The 22,265-nt window shown below is 46.8% G+C and overlaps 1 protein-coding gene across 10 annotated transcripts in view; it reads left to right on the forward strand.

The window, feature by feature from the left end:
- Positions 1-22,265, forward strand: part of TNIK (TRAF2 and NCK interacting kinase) — a 375,612-nt gene that overhangs the window by 285,851 nt on the left and 67,496 nt on the right. For 6 of the 10 annotated variants that reach the window (XM_034662856.1, XM_034662873.1, XM_019801364.2 and 3 more), the window contains exons 12-15: positions 160-364; positions 18,759-18,869; positions 19,730-19,816; positions 20,836-21,024. In XM_034662856.1, coding sequence (XP_034518747.1) covers positions 160-364; positions 18,759-18,869; positions 19,730-19,816; positions 20,836-21,024 — 592 coding nt within the window. The remainder of the gene's footprint in view (positions 1-159; positions 365-18,758; positions 18,870-19,729; positions 19,817-20,835; positions 21,025-22,265) is intronic. The other 4 variants (XM_019801366.2, XM_019801370.2, XM_019801367.2 and 1 more) reach the window with 1 other exon arrangement.

The following is a 22,265-nucleotide window of genomic DNA, read 5'->3' on the forward strand; positions in this document are numbered from 1 at the left end:
CTCAGTTTCTCTGGGGCTGAGTACTGTAAGCAACAGAGGCTCTGAGAGCCTGTGCTGGCCTACGGGCGAGCCGCTTGCCAGGCCGGCCGCCCCCAGCACCTGGGTAACGATGGCCCCCGCCACACGCAGGATCCCTATCTCTCTGTCTCCGTCCCGCAGCTCCATTCTGAACCTGCCGGGGGAGTCCACGCTGCGGCGGGACTTCCTGAGGCTCCAGCTGGCCAACAAGGAGCGCTCGGAGGCCCTGCGGCGGCAGCAGCTGGAGCAGCAGCAGCGGGAGAACGAGGAGCACAAGCGGCAGCTGCTGGCCGAACGCCAGAAGCGCATAGAGGAGCAGAAGGAGCAGCGGCGGCGGCTAGAGGAGGTGAGGGCCTGCCCGGGCCCCGAGGGAGCCCCCATCTCTCGGCCACATCGCTTCCTGGGTGTCCAGCGTTGTGCCGGGGTCCCCCCCTTGTGGGACTTGGGGTCCCCTGGGAGCATACACCTTAACTTGCAAAAGAGGGTGAGGCCTGAGTGCTCTTACAAGCAAAGGACTTCCCTTGCTTGGCAGGGGTGGCCATGTGACCTTTGTGTGACGTGACCTTGGTGTGGTCACGTCGGAAAAGCAGGTAAAGCCCTCCACCCGTTCAGATCATGCTCAGATATCACGTCCTGGGTGCAGCCTCCTTGACCACCTTACTTAAGATTGCACCCCTCCCTTTAGCATGTCTGTTGCCCTCCCTGCTTTATTATACATAGCTCTTACCTCCTGCACACGTACTCTCTGTGGACCTTCCTGTGTCTTACTCTGCAGCGTAAGCTCCTGAGGACAGAGGATTTTGTCTCTTTTATCTCCGATGTATCTCTCCATCACGTATCTCTCGCACCTAGAACAGGGCTGTGCACGCGGTAGATGCCTCGTGGATATTCGCGGAATGAACGAACTCATCCAGGAGTAGATGAGTCCATGACTGAGAGGTCGTATGTACGTACATGTTAACTAGACCACAGTGACTAGGCAGGCGAGTGAAGTGTCAAGTATGGAAAATAGGGTCTTCCTCAGCTACTCCCCTGAACCCTGGGGAAAGCACGTCCCAAGGCCTTCCGCACACCCTTTAGTATCCAGAGCCTGTCCTCCAGCTGGAGGGCCGCCCTGGCCTTCGCCGGCGGGCACTGCTGCCATCCGTGTGGGAAACCATAGCACCGGCCACACTGTCCTGCGGGGCTCGTCCTGGGCGAGCCCCTCAGCCTTGTGGCCTTACTGATGTTTGTTAAAGCCGCCTTCCTTTGTCGGATAAATCAAAGCCTCTAGACAATTAGGCAGCTGAGAGCATAGCTATTGGGAAAGCCGGATGGCACAGGAACGGGCTTCCCAGACGCCATCTTGCACCTCATCAGTGGTTTAGGGCAATTCACTTGCTTCGTCGGGTGGCCGCTGCAGTTCGAGACTGGTGGATTGCGGGCACCAGGAGCAGATTGCTTTTTAATTGGCCCATCCAGGCCCAGCATCCCTGGTTGAAATCAGTGAGGGCCTCCGTGCCAGTTTGCAGTAAAATCCCATCAACCTCCTAGGTCCTCATATGCAGACCAGCAACAATAAGACCCAGCAGTTGCGATTATTAAGTGACTTCTATGTGCCAGCTCCTGGCTGAGGTTCTTTGCTTATATCCAGGATCTCATCTACTATCATTCCCTCTTTGCCTATAGCCATTGCCCCTCATGCAGAATGCATGCAAACCCCATTTAACACAGAGGAAACCAAAGTTCAGGGAGGGGAAGTAATTAGTCCCATGTCACAGGGCCAGTAAGTGCACAGTGTTCACACCCAGGTCTATCTGATCTCAGTGTCCACCCAAGCCCCAAGAAGGGAAGTATAGATAAGTAATCAAAGCCTTGAACTGTGATCCTCAGAACTGGACCTTGCAGGCTTCTGCAAGCAGCCGTAGGCAAGCGAAACACTTTGCAATTTAAGTTTATAAGTCTGTCATATTGTCAGTGCGAAGAATGCTCAGTGCATGAGAAGTTTGAAGTTCACCATCTTCTATTCTGAGAATGACACTGTAGTAGACAGAGTCCCTGTAGTCCTGTGGGGCAGAGACCTTCAAAGGCCCAGGTGGAGGCAGGTGAAGGGAGTGGTGGGTGTTAATCAGGCAGCTCTCAGAAGCGAGGCTCGGAGCGTGGCTGTGCGGGTGCCTGCCCCACCTCTGGTCCCCCTCCTGGGCACAAACTGAGATTCCTTGCAGCTCTGCCCTGCTGTCCTCGGCAGCCCAGCCAGGCCAGTTGGGGCCTCTTTTACGAGCCCTCGACCCAGAGCTGTGCCCTTTCCTCCAGTTCTCCTGAGAACCAGATGCCTCCGCTGGTTGGACCCCACATTTATGCCTTTGGACTCTGGTCACACCTCTCCCCAGTGTCCTGTCAGGCTCTGCCCCCACATCCTGCCTTTCCTGCTTCGTTCTTTGTGGTTTGTTCCTTCCAAGAGTCTTTCCAAAGGCCACCACCTCCCTGGAGCCTCACACCCTGAACACCTTGACCATTTGCCTTAGTTCATAGGCTCCTTGCCTAGCAGTTGTTACCGTTACTCTCAAGCCAAAGGCACTTACCATGTAAACCCTAGAAAACCCCCACTGTCATCCCACAGAACATTTCAAATACTCAAGAATGCAAATATGCCCGTGCATGCACACACACTTATGTGCATTTCCTTCTTTTTCTTTCTTTCTTTTTTTTTTAATTTTAACATAAAAACTTTTGGCCCTTGAGCCTACATCCTCAGTTAATGCAGAGTCTTCCCAGAGGGCGCATTGTAGTATTTTGTTTTGTTTTGTTTTTTAAATGACTTTATTTATTTACTGGACAGAGACAGACACAGCGAGAGAGAGGGAACACCAGCAGGGGGAGTGGGAGAGGAAGAAGCAGGCTTCCCATTGAGCAGGGAGCTCGATGCAGGGCTCAATCCCAGGACTCTGGGATCATGACCTGAGCCTAAGGCAGGCGCTTAACGACTGAGCCACCCAGGCGCCCCTATTTTGTTTTGTTTTAATCTATATTTTCTTTTTTTAATAATAATTTTTTATTATATTTTGTTAGTCACCATACAGTACATCCCTAGTTTTTGATGTAAAGTTCCATGATTCATTACTTGCATATAACACCCAGTGCACCGTGCAATACGTGCCCTCCTTAATACCCATCACCAGCCTATCCCAGTCCCCCACCCCCCTCCCCTCTGAAGCCCTCAGTTTGTTTCCCAGAGTCCATAGTCTCTCATGGTTCATTCCCCCTTCTGTTTACCCCCCTTTCTTCTTCCCTTTCTTCTCCTACTGATCTTCCTACTTCTTATGTTCCATAAATGAATGAAACCATATGATAATTGTCTTTCTCTGCTTGACTTATTTCGCTTAGCATTAGCTCCTCCAGTCCCGTCCATGTTGCTGCAAATGTTCCTTCTGATGGCTGAGTAATATTCCATTGTATATATGGACCACATCTTCTTAATCCACTCATCTGTTGAAGGGCATCTTGGCTCCTTCCACAATTTAGCTATTGTGGACAATGCTGCTATGAACATTGGGGTGCATATGGCCCTTCTCTTCACTACGTCTGTATCTTTGGGGTAGATACCCAGTAGTGCAATTGCTGGATCATAGGGTAGCTCAATTTTTAACTTTTTAAGGGACCTCGACGCTGTTTTCCAGCGTGGCTGTACCAACTTGCATTCCCACCAACAGTGTAGGAGGGATCCCCTTTCTCTACATCTCTCAATCTGTATTTTCTTCCCTTCTTACCTGATATGATTTATTGGAGCTTTATATGTTTTTTCAAGTTGCTAAAATAACAATATCTAACACTTTCCAAAGCATTTACCCTACGACAAGTACTCTGTTCCACACTTGACCTGAATCATCTCATTTAATCCTCACAATAACCCCCAGTCTCAAACTAATGCAGCTGAGTCTCAGAGAGGTTAATAACTTGCTACAGGTCACACAGCTTAGGGGAAAAACAGGTTTCAAGCCCAGGGGATCGGACTCCTGAGCCCAAGCACTGTCACTGCCTCCATCCTGCCTCTCAGCTGATAAGCCAGTTATGTTTTCCCATATTCTTTACCTGGCCTCTGCTTCTGTGGTCTTTTACTCTGAGAACTTCAGGATTTTTGAGCAAGGGCAGAGAAGCTGCACCCAGCAGGTGCTCTTCTGAGATGGGTTCTGGCTCTCATGGTCCCCATCAGAGCTACGGCAAAGACCCCCTCACGTTTCCTCTTCTGTGGCACTTTCTGGAGCCTCTATCTGGGAGGCAAGTCAGAGTTCAGACTCAGCGGGGCACACACATCCATGGGGACATGCCCTCTAAGTCCCCACTTGCACCGAAGGCAACAGCGTGCCCAAGGACACTTTGCTTTACGCACCAATGTGCATGAGCCCTGGCTTCTCATCGGAAGCAGGAACACTGTGAGATTAAGAGGGACATTAAGAGATTATACCAGCTTTATCTGTTGAGCCTTCATCTTGCTCCTATTCCCCAATAGGAAGAAAAAGAAATACTAAATATTCAGATGGCTGTAAATTCTGAACCCCTGAGTAATAACTATCTCTGTCACTAGGCACTCCTTTTTGGCATCCTGCCCCTGCTGGATCCTGTCCATGTCTGCTGCCCTGGCCAGTGGTGACGACTTGGGTTTGTGGGAACTTGACCTGCCCGGCGCATGGAGGCAGTTAAAGCCCACAGTTAGACTTGCACACTTAGCTTCCTTGTGGGTCAGGTGGGCTTTTGTAGGCATCCTGGGAAAACCATTCCCATTCTCAAATGAAGTCCCGTCAGATGCCCCTTTGGTGACACAGGGCTGTGTAGGTTGTAGCCTTTGTCTTCCCTGGTGATCTCAGATGTCACCTCCTGCCAGAGGTTTGGTTTCTAAGGAAGCCCTGCATGTCCTTTGCTATTTATGGATAACCATGTGGATTTGGGTAGATTCTAAATCAGTATCTGTATATTCTTAGAAGGACTTCGTACACTGAGTGTAGTCATTTATCAGCTTCATGAAAAGGACGTGGCTTTGGACCCATGAAATGTTAGGTACAAGACTTTCAGCTTTTGACCACTGATAAAGTACAATTTATAACCGGTCCAGGAAATTGATTAAACCTAACTAAGGTGAATGAGTCCATCAATAGTGAGAAAAGTACAAAGAAGGCCTCTTTTATTTTTATTTAGTTCAATAAAAATTTCTATCACTTGGCCTACACAAAGGCCCTCTTGTTTTATTCTCCGTCACAGAGTTAGGGTCCAAGAATCAGGGGCAGGATGCAGGAGAGGAGTCCAAGAATCAGTAAGGCATTTATCCTGGTCATCTTTTCAAACAGAGCCTTGGCCAGAAGATTTGTGGTGACGCTTAACTGTGCTTAAGAGTTTGGGCATGATTTTAGTGATTTATACATATATTTTTCAACTTGCTGAGAGCATTCCCTGCCTTCATTTGGAGGAGAATATCTGTAAGTCACAGGAATAATCAGATCGACCTCACGGGCACCAACCTGCTCGGTGGGGTAAGTTTTATTCTTCAGAGAATTGTGTTAAGTTTTTCAAGCCACCTGAGTCTCATTTAGTGCCCTTCAAGACTGTAGTAACATCGGCCAGTTATAGAAACAGCCAGTTCTAGCGAAAAGGTATTATACTGCTTTGGTTCTATTGCCTGAAAAAATTTTTAGAGAAATGCCACCAATATCTTATTGGCCAGTCGTAATGGAGCACTAATATAAAAAATGAGAGCCTAGCAGTCTCAATGTGTGCGAATTCCCTATAAGCCTCTAACTTTTTATGGTGAGTGGCTAGGCTTTCAAGGATACTAAGTTCAACTGCTTTTTAAAAAGGGCACGGTAGAATTAAAACCTTCTTCCTATTCTTATAGGCAGTCATTCAATAAAGTTCATGAATTCATACCTCTGCTATACTGGACAGTAGGAATACTGTCTGCCCTGGTGTTCACCAGATCTGTAAGGGAAACAGGCACTGGGCCAATAGTGACCCAAATAGTCATTCATTATTATTGCCAGGCTGCTGTGGTAGAGAGGAATGGCAGGCTAAGGAACGAACTTGGGGAGGGTGCGAGGTAGAGAAAGCAGCCCAGCCTGGCTGGGAGGCCTGCTGGAGATTCCAGCTGAAGGACTGGGAGGGAGGGGCACACAGAGATGCCAGCCAGGGAGGCCAAGGCACAATCCTGTAGGGCTTCCCAGGCCAAGTTAAGGATTCTTAAATTTTATCCTAAGAATAGTGGGAAACCATTGATGGGTGTTAACCAAGGGAATGCAATCAGATCTGCATTTTTAAAGGGGAACTTGGGCGGCTGCAAGGTTGAGTGACTAGAAGAAGCAAGGGTGGATGAGAGAGCCCAGTTAGCGCAGGCCCGGGAGGGTGGTGTTCTCGTGGATGGCGGTGGAAGGGGGAATGGAGAGAAGTAGACACATTTGGAAGGGATGCCACCTGTAGAACGTGCAGAAGGTGCGTGTGATGCCTGGTGAGATGTCAGAGATAGAAGAGAGTGAACAGACACAGAAGGTTCCGATGTGGACTGGAACATCCGGGTGGGGGACCAGGTTTGGGAGCAGGAGGTTAGATCAGTTTGGAAGACAGTGAATTTAAGATATGGTGGCCAGTGGTGATGCGAAGGATGCAGTTGGATTATATGGAGAGAGCCAGGGAAGGGAGGTCAGGGGTGGGATAAAGGGAGAATTATTGGCTTATGGTACTAGAAGTATACATCAAGAAGAGAGAGCGTGGGCCTGAACTCTAAGAACAAGAATGGGAGGGGAGAAGCCAGCAAAGAAGACTGAGAAGAGTGCAGAAGGCACACCAGGAGAATTTGATGTTATTGCAAAGAAAATCGAGTTTTCCAGCATAAGGAACAAGTTAGAGGGGCCAGCTTTGCAGAATGCTGCCCAAAGGTCGCGTAAGATAACATTGTCCATTAGTTTCAATGACAAAGATGTTATGTAAAAAGGTAGTTTTTGTGTTGTACTCTCTAAAAGTGCACTCATTTCCTGGTTGGGAGAAAGAGAAGCAATCTGATCAGCAAGGGAGATCTGAATTTGGGGTGCGAAGACGTCGATTCGGATCCGAGGGCCGCCATGACCTCCTGCACACCCCAGCCGCTCTCTGAGTCGCCCCAGCCCCGCTTCCGGGGCTCTGCAGAGAGGCCCCCAACAAAGCTTGTTCCCACCACCTAAGTGGTGTTGGGGATTAACCAGGAAGAGGGGTGTGAAGAACTCTGTCCAGTCTGCTTTAAAGATTGTTCATGAGCCCCACCTCGTCCTTCTGTTTAGAGAACTCTTCACAGTTATGTGCTCATCCATTCGTGGTCAGCTTTGGCTCACATTCTCTCTTGGCATTTGCTTCTGCCCAGGGTAAGCAGACGAGTCTCGGAGAAACTGTACCAGCTGCAGCCCGAACCCAGAGCAACTGCTGGCCAGCAAGGTTATTCCTTGGAACCTATGTAGTTTCTCCCAGGTGTTTTTAAACCAAGGAAAAGGGGACGGGGGGAGGGGGGATCGGGGGGGAGCCTGCACATGTCTTTAAGGACGAGATAATAAAGCTCTGAAAATTTCCATAGGCAACAGAGCATTTGGGGGAGAGTCTGTTGATGGTAGTATTTTGGTTAGCAGTTGTCTTCCTTATCAAATGTATGTTCTTTGTGCTTCAATTTCTTCATTTGTAAAACTAGAAAGAACAGTAGCATCTCCCTTCCAAGACTGTCAAGACGATTAAATGAGTTAGTTCATGGAAAACCTTAGAATGTGACTAATACTTAGAACACGCTCAAAAAATATTTCTTCTTATTATTTTTTGAATGGGTTCCTTTGGCTGAAGTCAGAAGTATAATTTCCAAAAGTTTAAACTCTTTTATGTGCAGTAGTAAAACCCTCTTGAATTTATTAAAATGAATACATCAACAGGGAAGCTTTTATTCATGTCTTGGGAAGAATATTTGTTATACTAGTAGAAATTCGTTTACATCATTAGAAGGAAAAAAATGTCAACAGTTTTTATAAATGTCTGGATGGCACATTAGTGCAGAGGCAAAGTATGCCAGCTTTGAAGCTGCAGGAACCAAGGTGTAGTTCAAGCTATGTGGCCTTGAGCAAATTACTTACCCTCTCTGAACCTCAGCTTCTGTATATACACGATCAACATACTATTTACGTTGCAGGATGGTTGTGAGAAGTAAAGGAAATCATGAATAGGGAAAGCTGGATACAATCCTGACACAAGAATGATTGATATATTTAGGTGAAAGTTCTGTTGTTATTTTGGAATGGATGATTCAAAGTGCTTGTTAGGGCTTTTTTTTTTTTTAAGATTTTATTTATTTATTTGACAGAGAGAGAGACAACCAGCGAGAGAGGGAACACAAGCAGGGGGAGTGGGAGAGGAAGAAGCAGGCTCCCAGCAGAGCACGGAGCCTGGTGCGGGGCTCGATCCCAGGACTCTGGGATCACGCCCTGAGCCAAAGGCAGACGCTTAACGACTGAGCCACCCAGGCGCCCCTTGTTAGGGCTTTCTATAGAGATAGCATTTCCCATTGCCTGCCTTCCTTAATTCTCTAATGCACCTTCTCTGCTTACCATAACACATAGGACTTTTCCATCCCTTTATGAGGGCTCTTCTCTGAGCACACACACCCCTCTCGTGGTGTCTTGCTGGGATACCAGTCCGCTGGTGACTTAGCCAGCAGTCCTGGCCTTGTGGGTCTAGGGAGGTGGCCCACTCTCCATCCTTCCGGATGTAGCTCATGTAGGAGGGTCAACAGCTGCTTCCTGGGGGAAGTCTCTTACCAGCCAAGCCTCACAGGACCTTCTGCTGGAGACACTGCCCTGGGATGTATTCTCTTATCAGTAGTTCTTGCTGTCCTTTCCAACACTGCGTAGTTCCAATCCCATCATTGCCACCAAGGAGCTGCATGGAATCTTATGTCCTACCAGCACCTAAATAAAACCATTAGAAGACAGAGATCTTCTCCTGTCTCAATAGGAAGCTTCTGGGCCTCCGGGACATTGTACCTTAGGAGTGAACCCTTTCACTGAGAAGGTAGAGGCGAGGCAGTCAGATCTATCATAAACTGCCCGGGTTTGAATCCTGCTCTGCCGCTTGCTGCCTTGGTGGTCTTGGGCGAGACATGACCTCTCTGCCTCAGGTGGCCTGTTTGTGCAAGGGGATAGTGCCAGTTTCAAGGATTAAATGAGTTAATACACAGAAAGCACTGAGATCATTCCCTGGCGCTGAGTGGGTACCTAAATCAGTTCAAGAAGGGAGTTGCACACTACTGGGTGTTTACCCCAAAGATACAGACGTAGTAAAGAGAAGGGCCATATGCACCCCAATGTTCATAGCTGCATTGTCCACAATAGCCAAATCATGGAAGGAGCCGAGATGCCCTTCAACAGATGACTGGATTAAGAAGCTGTGGTCCATATATACAATGGAATATTACTCAGCTATCAGAAAGAACGAATTCTCAACATTTGCTGCAACATGGACGGCACTGGAGGAGATAATGCTAAGTGAAATAAGTCAAGCAGAGAAAGACAATTATCATATGATTTCTCTCATCTATGGAACATAAGAACTAGGATGATCGGTAGGGGAAGAAAGGGATAAAGAAAAGGGGGGTAATCAGAAGGGGGAATGAAACATGAGAGACTATGGACTATGAGAAACAAACTGAAGACTTCAGAGGGGAGGGGGTGGGGGAAGGGGATAGACTGGTGATGGGTAGTAAGGAGGGCATGTATTGCATGGTGCACTGGGTGTTATACGCAACGAATGAAGCATCAAACTTTACATTGGAATCTGGGGATGTACTGTATGGTGATTAACATAATATAATAAAATAAAATTTAAAAAAAAAAAAAAAGAAGGGAGTTGCACAGGAAGGGGAAGATCTTTGTACCCCATGATCAGCGTGCGGTTGCTACCCTGAGTCATCTTTTTGGGGTGCTCGCAGTTGAAGGCAGCGTAAGCAAGCTCGGCATGCAGAAGCAGGAGACGGGGAAATCAGGGTGGCTTTTCCCCCATGCTGTGTGCCCACCCACTGGACCACACTCCCCGGCCCTCGGCCGGAAGGAAGCATCATGAACAAGAATAACTCCCCCGTTCAGGACCTGGGGTGTTAATTCATTGGCAGTGCTGAGAAATGGCCTTTAATTCACTCAGTCATTAGCTGTAGACTTTCTAATGTGTCTTGCGCGCGGCCGCCGGCGGGGAGGCAGAGCAGCCCTTTATCCCTAATGTCGTTAGCATCAGAGGGAAGACTGAACGCTTGCTAGCCACGCTTTTGTTCTCTTATTTCAATAACTGAGCAGAAATTACGAAACAGCTGGGAGCCAGGCTGGCAAACTGGATGCCCACAGCCTCTGACAGTGGTGTGCAGTCACACGTGCGCGTAAGTCACGCTGGTGCTCGGGGGGCCGTGTGGTCTGCGTAGCGGTCTGCGACGCTTCTCCTCAGTGCATCCCAGAAGGGCCTTGTCCTCACGGACCCGCCATGCTGCCTGGTCACCTGCATGTGTGATGGGAGGGGTCTTCTGACAGGGTGAAGAAGGTGGGCTGAAATGCCTGTATGGCGGCTTCAGATTCGAAATCCTTTTCCCCATTTCTGAGGAATGGGAAGGATATGCTAGTATTTCATACTTAGAGCATGTCATACTGGAAAAAAGCCAGTGTTGGGCAGTTCCTGCCCCTCCGTGGCTCCAGAGCATCTTAGATGGATGGTGGGGATGGCGTGTCAGTGACAGCATGGAATGGGCGTTGCAGACCTGCCTCCCAGTATCCAGAGTCTTCGTGGGACCTCTGTTACTACGTCAGGTCTGCTTCTCTGTGCTGTACAGTCAATAGTCTTGGTTGTCCCTAACCACAGAACTTTGACAATGATAGTTTCACAGAAAGAATTATTTCACATGACTTTTAGATTGAATTATTTTCATTTCCCCTCTTGTTTTCTTCAGTGAGCAGTGTTGTAGAATCATAGAGGCTGGGGAACATAAGGGACCTCAAAAGTGGTCTAAGCCATTTCTTCTCTCAAAGCAGGAATCCCTTTGACAATAGTCCTTAGGTAGTCACTTAACCTGTTTCACATATAATCTCTGCTTATATGCTTAGAGGCTTGAGGAAGCATATTCTGTATTTGAGCAGCTCCTAATGTTAGAAAATTTATCCTATTATCGATTCAAGTCCTTGTGATAGTCCTGCGTTAACACAAGTTATGGCAGAGGAAACTTGAATTGCCTTCCACATCAGCCCCAGAAATGTTTGTGGCAATGAGAGTGCTTTTCCCCGGCTGTCGCCAGTTCCTGCAGCCTTTCTGTGTATGATACAACTTAGTAGCTTCAGTACTATCCCGGATGGGGGACATTATGTTAATAAACTGGTCCATAACGGGCTTGTTTTCATAGGACCCCATCTGAGAGCCTCCTCTTAAGGCTTCCAAATGATGGCAGAAGGAATATGGAATTACAACTGCCCTTGACTTTTACCCTAACCTATGAAGTCATAGGTACTCAAGAAGTAATTCTGGCTTCCCTACAGGATGCCCAGGAAGACCCCAGTAGCCTCTCCCTCTGGGGTAAGACTGCAGCCCGGAGATAATCAGGGGCGTGATTGCACCCGGACAAAGAGGCAGGACCAGAATTCTTCATTAAGCCTTCTCTTAGTTCAGTCTGGTTAGAACTTTCATTCCTTGTGCTGCTTGCATGCAAAGTGGCTTAGCACACAGGTACTCAGACGGTGCTTGGCCGTAGGGCTGCCTACTGATCAAAAGTCGGCCCGGGAGCCCAAAGGAAGAGCTTCACTCAGGCAGTTAATTTTCCTGGAAATCTCTGAATGGGTAGGTCGGATGGCTTAACTTTAGTAGTATAAAGCAAGTGTACCTATCTGGTCTGTTGAGCTTTCTCACCATTCTCTGAAAAGTGAGATGAAAAGAAGGGAAAAGATGAAAGGAAGGTCAAATGGCCTCTTGAAAAAACATTAAGACAACACCTTTCACTTTGCGTATGCGTTTCAACTGGCTTCTTTCGAATCCATAGCGACAGCATTCAAGAGCCAGACATAGAGTATCGTCCAGGCTTTGCACTTAGCGAGTGAACTTGGGCAAGATATGGACGTATGTGTGTGCGCCACGGTTTCCTCGTCTGTCAGGTGGGGGTGGTGACAGCCATGCGTGCCGCACAGGGTTGTGGTGAGAATCCGTGAGTTAATACGAGTGAAGGACTCGGGCCAGTGCCTGGCATCGTAGGAGGAACCACGGAGTGTTTGTTCGGAATCCTAGTGTGAGTTGCAAGGAATCGTGCCCTTGCCCTGCAAGCTGTTGGTTCGCCACGGTCTTTTCAAAACTGAAACGTGAGCAAATGTTAAAATGGGTGAACAGAATGCCCAAAGGCTTGCACACCTCTCCTCACAGCTGCTGTAAAGCTTGTCCAGAACTGTGTGGTCAAATCAAAAGACCATACTGGGTCCTTTCATTCTGAGTCTCTTTGAACAGAGCTTCTCTGTGGAGGGAATGGCTTGAGGTACTTGCCAAGGAGCCCAACTGCATCCTGTGTCAGCTGCTGGCCTGTTTTCTGGAGGCCAACTCAGGCCTTCCTCAGTCAATGGGATCCCCTCTCATCACTTCCAGGAGGTCACCCATATTGAAAAGCAAGTGGAGCTATCCAAGAGCAAACCAAATTTCTGCTCTGTTTCACTTCTCGTTCTGAATTGTTAGATTTTTGCCAGCACACCCTTGCTTAGACTCAGATGAACAGACTTGTGAGATCACCTAATCTGCTCCCGTGCTGAAGGTTGGGTTAAGGTGACTTATTCAAGGTTGTGTAACATTCACTCATTTGTTAAACAATTATTGAGGCTGTGGTCTACATGTTGGTTTTGGTGGCAGAACAGGACCAGCACTTGGTTTACTATTTCTGATCCAGTGTTCTTTCCCCAGGCCCTAGGGTCTCTCTTACCTTCCCCTTCCTCTCCCAGTGACATGTCACTGCAGCTATGGGATATTAATTCTCAAACATAGGTGTTACCTCTGAGTCTGTATGTTGGGAAATGTAATGTATATGATAGATAGACTCAGAGCCCCAAATCTGCCAGGATGTGATAAGAACAAGATTCAAATTCAATCTGAACATTCAGAAAGTAGAAAAAGGAGCCAAGTGTCCTATCTGGAATTTCTTAAGGATATTGAAGGAAATGCTGATGGTGGTAGGATAGACGAGGTATCTTTTGCTCGGTTACTCCCTGCACACTCTGAGCTGTACTTCCCATTACATCTCCAATTGCTGGAATACTCTTCCAGGTTCCAGGAGCTGGGAAGTGGTAGGCTATGGAGTGGAAAGAGCGTGGAGTCGGACCAACCTGGGCTTGATTCCAAGCTCCACCATTTTCCAGCTGAGTGACATGAAACAGTTTACTTCTTAAGCTGCAATTTGCTTATCTGTAAAATGGGAATGATAATTATAAAGTCTGTAGTCCTATTGTGAGATTAAATGAGTCGAAGCATGGAAATAGCCAAGCAAATACCTGACCCCCATAGGCAGTGCCAGATACGATGATTTGTATTCATTTCATGATTTTCCCTTAACCTAGCACGCGGCCATTGACAAAGCAATGAACCTTCTTGAGAGTCTGGAAAGGAAAAGAAAGAAAATGACATTTGCTTCACACACCTGACAGAGCTAACGTGAGGCTCTAATTAGAATAATCTATGATGCAGTACTTTTTTAGGTAAAAATAATGCCATACATATCCTGTACTTCTTTTCCCCAAAAGATTCCACATCCTTGAATGATGGGTGAGCTGCATTTCGCCACATTGGCTCGGGTGCATGACATGATCTTTTAGATTAGAAAGGAGACTGTGTTCTCTTTCAGTCCCAGCCAGTTCTACGTGGGTCATCACTGCTCACTTAGACAGCCCTTCAGTGAGAGGGCATGGTGGGATCACAGCAAATGGACGCCCACAGCTGTAAAAACAAACTGAACCACTTGCTCAGGTGACATCAACAGAGGTGCCACCTTCTTAAAGACCCAAATTACAAGCCTACAATTTCTAGTTCATCTCATTTTGATCTTTCCAAGGGAGGGTTTAATGTTTCAAAATCTGTGGAGAGCCAATATTTGTTTGTTCATTTGTTAGTGTATACCTTTCTTTGTGATTTTGCTATATTCCAAAAAAGAGGATGTAAGATAGCTTACAAAGATTAATATAGCAATTAGAAATTTTAAAAAAGAGAAAATTAAGGAGAAGGGACTGACTATAAAGCAGCAGAAGAAAACAAGACAAAGCCAGGGTAGGGTTAGTTCACAAAATGCCTGCACAACACGATGCCTGGTGCAGGTGCCTGAACGGGGCCACCGGTCTGACTCTGAGAGCCCCAGCAACTAAGAAAAGAGGCAAACTCGAGTGGCTTGAGATTCATGTTGTCCATCAGATATGAGTAACTTTATTACTCAGGCAAGTGTTCTGAGGCACAATTGCCTGGCAGTGGTTGAATAGCACTGTGAATAATGTTTGTGGTGATGTTCCTCCCACAAACACAGTGCTTAGCTCAATTCAGCAGTCCTGTATCATTGTAAAGGGCAACGTATGGCCTGACAGTTCATCAAAGTCACTTCTACAAAAGCCAGAGCACCCTAGTGGAGTTCACACATTTCTGCCAGTTAAACCTCATCTAAAAGGAGCCTTGCAAGAAACAAAAGGAAAGAAAGATCAACACCAAGGCTTTTGTGACAATCAGCCATGAGGATTATTTGTTACAACTTTAAGAAAAATTGAATACTTAAGAGTTAAGGTGATATTCTCCTGCAAGAATTTGAAGAGCCAAAATTCTGCATCATCAATTTGGGATAGACATATAACCTTTGAGAGTCCCCTGAGCAAGGGAACAGGATTATTTCATTTGGATAAACTAACCAGTTCACATACTTGAAGTACAGCCACAAGGCCTCCCTCTGGAGGTAGCCTGAAGGAAACACCCAAGGGGAGAACCAAAAGTGCTCTAAACAAAATTATTCTTTGGCAACATCCACAGAAGACAGAGGGGCAAGAAGACCCCAGTGACCTACTCCAATAGATCAAGCCAATAGTAATTGGAGCCTGGAAAATTTTCAGAGTGGATATTATCAATCATCCCCCAACCAGGAAAAAAAGTAAGAAACTTATAAGAACCCATTGAATATCTAATTTTAAGTGATACAACTTGTGAAGAAGATGTAGATGAAAACATACTTCTAGGCAGTTCGGTAAAGGTGGGCATTGGCCAAAAGTTTTAGGATAGTTGGTTTCAGCCATTCTTTTTTGACAACAGGACCACTGTCATCTGCATGCATAATTTAAATGAAATTTAGAAATGCTTAGACTCTTATTCCCCTTTTCCCACCTTTCTTTAACGTGGCAAATAGGTGCCATGCCAACACCAGTCATTGGTGGCTCTCTGGTTAGAAAAATACTCTCAAGCCTTGTCTATGCTCAGCATAAAAGAACATTCAGGCCTAGAAGGGTTGTCTGAGAAAGGCATAGAAGGGTGGAGGGGTGGTCTGAGGCTCTCTGCCAGGCTTTCTCCTCTTCTCTTGCTCCCCAGTTTACCATATTGAGTGCAACAAATATCAGTGGTATCAGGGATTTAGTGGGATTTAGTGTGAGAGAAAAAGTGGAGTGGAACAGAGACCCTGCCCACAAATATCTTTCAACCTAGATTGCAGAGTAGGTAAGACATACTCAGATAACCATAATTTAAGGCACAATGTGATATAAACTCTAAGGATTGAGAAGACAGAAAATGCTTCCAAAGAAATGTAAGATATTGTGTTGTCTTCTTTTGCCCCAAGTTTCTTACTTAGTTCAGTTCAAACAAATCTCTGTCCCTGCCAGGTGCCCAGCCCCACATGAGGGGCTGCGGGTCCAGCGGGTCCAGCAGGAATCAAACAGGCCTTATCTCAATGGGCTGCTTCTAGCAAGAGTCGTCAGAGCTTTGTAGAGGTGTCTGCTTGAGCTCGGGGACTTGGTCTTTCTCTGACATGTTTTGGTATGTCCCCTCAAACAGCTCCACGCCCAGGAGGAAAGAGAGCAAAGATTTTTCCAGGAAAGACATTGACATTGAAACACAGCAGCTGGAAATTGGCAAGGTGCCCTCCAAAGGTTGGGGAAGTGATTTATTTTTCCAACCTCACCACGGGAGCCAAACCCTGGCAGATGCCTGCATGTGTTAACGGCAGCTGATCTGAGTGAGATCATTATTAATTATTAGTCACTTCTGAGTGTCTTTCCCAGGAACTACAGACCCTCCTGAGTTGCAATCAATACTGTGTACACCTTGCACGAGGACCTGAGCGGCATGTGATTATAAAACAGTATTGATTCCCGGCAAAGGGGTTGAAAATGTACAAATCCTTCACATAAAAATCAGCTACATCTTCAAAAGCCTTGATTATTTTTATGTATGTATGTATGTATATATTTTGGTCAAGAAAGAGACCGATGGTGGGAGTAAAAAACTTGAAATGTTAGCTAAAGTAGGGCTAGTTCCGGCCAGGAGCCAGATCTATACACATAATTATTTTATCCTCTGTGATGGCATTGATTCACTTGGGTTGAATGTTGGAAAGATGTCTGTTTTGGGTCTGTAATCCAAATTATTCAGTCAGTTCCTCTGATGATGTTTTCTACTCACATCTTCCTGTATTATTTTTCTGTAAAACAAATAATTACACGTCTGGAGCTTGACTCATCCCCTCTCCCCCTTGTTCCTTTCCCTAAACCTGTTTTTCCTTCTCTCTTTCAAACCACCTGCTCTGCCCCTTGGCCAGGAACTTGACTCACCCTCACAAGCTCCAGAGTCCCCAGATCCTATTTGATTCGGGCCTCATTCTAATTTCTCCTTGTAAGTTGGCGTCCACTCCAGTCCTGTTAGAAGAGCTGGAAACGTGGATAGCATTTAGTCTGTTTTCCTTTTGGCCGCGTCTTCATTCTCAGCAGCAATTATGAACTTGGACTCTCCCATCGCCTCTGCTTAACTCTTTGGTGCCCTGTCATTTTCTGCCTGCACCCCTAGAATGGTCTAGCACTGCACTTCAGCTTCTAGTCTTGTCCCCTCCCATGGCTGTCAGGAGGCACCTTGAAAATGCAAGTCTGGTCATGGCATTGACTGCAGAAAGTCCTTCAGTGGCTCCCTGTCACCTACAATCTAAGAGGGACACATAATTGTGGATCTGGAAGCTTAGCTCCAAGCCTCAGGGGTCATTGGAAAACAGCGGGTCCAGCAGATTGCAGGTGGGAGCCACATTAGGGAGACTTCCTCATTCAGAGGCTTCTTTGGACTTCTGAATGTCTGCTTCGGTGGGGCTGTGACAGAGAGCTTTTGTCCTAGAAGGCTCTTTCCCCGGTTGCATAAAGCTAGCTTGTCAGTGTGATCTAGTCACAATCCAGGCTGTTTTAGATAACTCATATTTTCTCAGCGAGGCAGGGAAGTGCTGTTGAGAATGTTAAAGGGGAACTTACCCCCCTAATAGATTCCCCCAAACCTCATATTTGAGGAAGAAGAAATCCTAACGCCAGCAAAGGGTGCCGACACCAAGGGCTGCAGCGCTTCTCAGAAGGAGCGCTAACGGCCTGTGGTATAGGAAACCACTTTGTGATGTGTGACTGTCCTGAGCATTAGGGGATGTTTGGCATCCCTGGCCCCTCATACTAAGTGCCAGCCCTGACCTCTAATCGTAGAGACCACCGGAGAAACTCCCCCATGCCCTGTACATTGCACATGCTCCGGAGATTGGGGAACGATACTGTCCCACTGAGAAACATTGGCTCCTGAAATTATTCCTAAGACGTTCTTTTCTGAGAGCACAATGAAGAGCTGGATTAGTTTGTGATCTTTCTATCACTCCTGTTGCCTCTTCATCTTCTGTAATGCCTGAGGTCAGACTGCGGAGTTGCATTGCCCAGCTTTGAATTGAGCTCCACCGCTTACTGGGGCATGGCCTTCAAGAATTGCTTAATCTCCCTGTGCTTCAGTTTTCTCATATAAAATGGGGATAATAATAATATCTACGTCAGCAGGTTTTTGTGAAGATTAAATAAGATAAAGGTGTTTACCACACTGTCCACTGTTGGGGGCATGGTGATTGTATGAGGTAGTGATGAGGAGTTTAAGGGTCTTACTTGAATGAGAAGTTGAAATTGACATTTACAAGTGAATACTCCAGAAAATAAAGAAAGGCAGCGTGATGTGTCAGATAGGGTAATGGACGGGGTCAGAGTCAATGATCTCTATTGTACTCTCAGCCATTAATTACTGTGCGGCCTTGAAAATGGCACTTCATCTCTATGAATCTTGCTTTCTCTTCTCTATGAAATGTTTGCCCTAGGTGGTGTTGGGTGAATGACATGAGCATTGGAAATGTTTTAAAACCCATAGACTCTCATATAAACAGTTTGATGATATGTTATAAGTACCACCATCAGCCAATTGGGCGAATACACTTAACAGGAACTTCTTGGGAGGAGTAACAGGAACTTCTGGGGACTCTACTTGCTGGGGAAATCACAGGGTATTTGCGTGACACTGAATTGCTGTCTATCCCGCCATCCTCACCAGCAAGTCCCCCAAGAGCACAGGACAGAAAGAGCCTTCGGGCACGAAGGCACCTGTGGAGAAGGGCGCGCGTCTGCGGTTGGGCCGCCGTCGCTGCAGCGTTCCGCACAGCTCCGCACCAGGCCCGTTCCCTTCATGGTTGTCTGCTTGTGGCCCCACAGCAACAACGGCGGGAGAAGGAGCTGCGGAAGCAGCAGGAGCGAGAGCAGCGCCGGCACTACGAGGAGCAGATGCGCCGGGAGGAGGAGAGGCGGCGCGCGGAGCACGAGCAGGTACCGCGGGGCCCCGGAGCGCACTGACGGCCCCCGCGGGAGCTCCAGCACCGGCCGTCCGTCCCTGGGGTGTGGGTCACCTTCTCTTAGGACTGCTCAGTTAAAGCCCGTGTTTACTCTTTCTCAAGCTGCTATTCTCACCTATTCAAGAAGTCAAACGCACAGCCTTGGCAGTGCCCACTCGTTGAGCCTCGCTTCCTGCCCAGGCCAAAGCCCCCTGACATGCCTTGATCTCTGGGTTCTCCCAACCCTGGGTATCTACTTTGAAGGTAGCGCCGAAGCATGATACCTGAGCCACGTGGTCGTCTTTCAGTGCTTGAGAAGGGCTCTTCTGCTCCTGCCGTGTCTGGTCTCCACGCCTGCGCCACGGATGCAGGCCCTCTGTCCTCGTTAGAAGCGCATTCGGACCCCGCGGTGGCGCTCTGCAGGGCGATTCCGTTACAAAGACCGGGCAGGCCGGCGGCCCACGATTATTTTATTCCTACTGCTTGCACAGGAGCCTCCAGACTTGATAGCATTGTTAATTCCGGGGGGGCCAGAAAGAGGGTACCTGCAATGAAAAGCTCACAGTGTAGCTGGTTTTATTAAAACCGAGCAATCACAGCGAAGCACTGAGCTGCTCAGCACTGCAGGTAGAAAACTTGTGCTTTTGACTGCATTGAAACGCTTTTGCTTCGGTACTTTGCCTGTGTGGTGAGGAGGTGTCTGGGTATTTTTTTGTTTTTGTTTTTGTTTTTTTTCCCCTCCTTCCTTCCACTCTTTGCTTGGCAGCTCTTGTCACCTAAAAGAAATTACCGGTTCTTTTTCTCTCTCTTTCTCTCGTTGTGTTCCTCTGAATGCTCTGCTGCCTGCCTCTCCAGGAGTACATCAGGCGACAGCTAGAGGAGGAGCAGAGACAGTTAGAGATCTTGCAGCAGCAGCTACTGCATGAACAAGCCCTACTTCTGGTAATGGGAAAGCCGAGGGCCAGCCACCTGCTCTGTGTTCATCCTCTGTGTGTGTGTGTCCCCGTGCGTGTCCCCCAACCTGCCAGTCCACGAGGGGGGATCCTCCAAGCCTGTGGGACCTCAAAAGTCTTGTGGAGACCCAATACATTTCCTGCCCTAGTTGGCCATCTTAAGACATTGGAGACCCTTGTCGTGCATTCTTTAGTAACTCTGTCTCTTTGTGAAACTTGAGCATGAATCCAGGCTTATTACAAGTTCGGGCTGTTTTCGAGACCCACTGTGTTTATTGCAGAGTAATTTTGAAGGTCATTTGCAACACGCTGGAATACAATCACAGCAAAATGCACGTCTTCTGTAAGAACCCACTCAGCTCTGCAGTCATATTTCATTTGCAGACTATTAGCTTTACCCTTACGATGGGAACATTTTGTGTTCCCTGCTCACGCGGCTTCCTCTTGAAGTACTTTTTTATTATTATCGCCCTGCTCTCCAAATGAGCTGCTTGATACATTTTTTGTAACTGAACTTCTTATTCAGGGGCACTATGATATTTTTTGGGCTGTGCATACCCTTGCTAATGGCCTTTGTTGGTCCAAGTTTTGTGAAACAAAAGATGATTTGAGCAATATCTGTAGCTATGTCTTTAGTTTTGTACTTAACTGGACATGTTCGAATGGGTTAATTACTAAACCGGGAAGCGGATGGTTCCTTATGGGGTTGTGCGCTGACCATCCAGATGTCCTCATTATTGCTACTTTCTTGGTCCCCGGTCAGGGACAAGTCACTTTGCAAGGGGTGGTGGCCTATAGGGATTGCCTTTAAGGCAGTAGTGTTTTTGGGAAATGCTAAGCCCCGGCCGTAGCCTCTCTCTGTGGCATGCCCTGACAGCCGTCTGTGGTCCTGTTCGCTTTTCCTGTTATCATCTCTTCCGGCTCCATTGCATGTTTCTGCAGTGCCAGCCAGTGGTTTCCATATGGTAATTTGGCCTTTCCTTTGCTTCTCTTTTCTGGTCCGGATAGGAATATAAGCGCAAACAGTTGGAAGAACAGAGACAAGCAGAAAGACTACAGAGACAGCTAAAGCAAGAGAGAGACTACTTGGTATCTCTCCAGCATCAGCGGCAGGAGCAGAGGCCTGTGGAGAAGAAGCCACTGTACCATTACAAAGAAGGGATGAGTCCTAGCGAGAAACCAGCATGGGCCAAGGAGGTAAGTGCACTAGCGAGGGTAGCCATGTCCTGTTGCCCAGGCTGGTGACTCTAGTGAGTTCACCCAGTGAGTTCGCCCAGTAGAAACAGAGGATTAAACTAGTGCTACACAACTGGAAAATAATTCATCGTAAGAAGTGCATGCTTTGCTTTTCAGGAGCCAGAATGTTATTTCTGTAGGGAACTGACAAGGCACCTTAATCCCTTAGTGGTTTTTGTTTTTCAGGGATTTCTTTGGTATCATGGGTTTAGGGGATTTTTGTAAGCAATAGCAGGAAGTAGAAAAATCATTTTTCTCATAGGTGTCCAAATGAGTTTGTGGCCTGAGGGTATTTAGTGACTTCCCCCTGAAAGAATGTGATTTCATAAAGACTTAGGGAATTTTAGGCAAAATCATTTCCTTTCCATATGTAGACCCGCAGACTGATCATTAGCACTGTCGCTGACACTCCCTTGCTCTGGTGTGATACGAATGGACGCACAGTTGGTCTCGGACCTGTGGTTGTGGTAACCACTTCCGGGATCAGAGGTCATTTGTATTTCTTTTGCAATTCAGCTACTAGAGGGAGGACGGATTTTCCAAGAACTTGGCTCTGTGGTGAGCTATTTTAAAAACCGAATTAAAAACTTTTTGGATGGTGGGATAAAAAGGTGATAACCAACTGGGCAAAGCGAAGAAACAAGGTCAGCCAAGATTAACCACCCTCCCAAGAGTCACTGTGTCAGCTCGGAGCGTAACAGCCCGGTTTTCTGTTCTGTCGTTGTTTGTGGCACCCAGTGATTTCCTTTATTTTCTTGTGAGCGTAGCTACTCATTTAACAGGATGTTTGTGTTATTTTGCATTTTGTTCTAGTATCTTCAGGTATTTATAGCTAGAGCTTATTTCAAGTTATCTAGACTACAGTCTTACCAGAACTAGATTTCATACATAAGATCCTATTTTTATAAAAATGTTTCCATCTTTTTATATTTTTTTATTCTCTTTTTATGTATGTATAGAAAATGCTTGAAATGATGTTGCCCTAATGTTAAGGATGATTGCTTAAGGGCAGTAGAAACTGCAGGGTGTTTTCTTTAAACTTTTTTGTATTGTTATATATTGTTTAAGTCTTCTCTAATGATCATGTGCTATTTTTACAAAGATCAAACTTTTTAAAAACTTAAAAAACGGAATCTGTAGAGAAAATCGTTTGATTTCACATAAAGAATGTTTTTGATCACTTTCCTTTAGAGTCTATAAAG

The sequence above is a fragment of the Ailuropoda melanoleuca genome, chromosome 1, assembly GCF_002007445.2.
Source record: "Ailuropoda melanoleuca isolate Jingjing chromosome 1, ASM200744v2, whole genome shotgun sequence".
Taxonomy (NCBI): domain Eukaryota; kingdom Metazoa; phylum Chordata; class Mammalia; order Carnivora; family Ursidae; genus Ailuropoda; species Ailuropoda melanoleuca.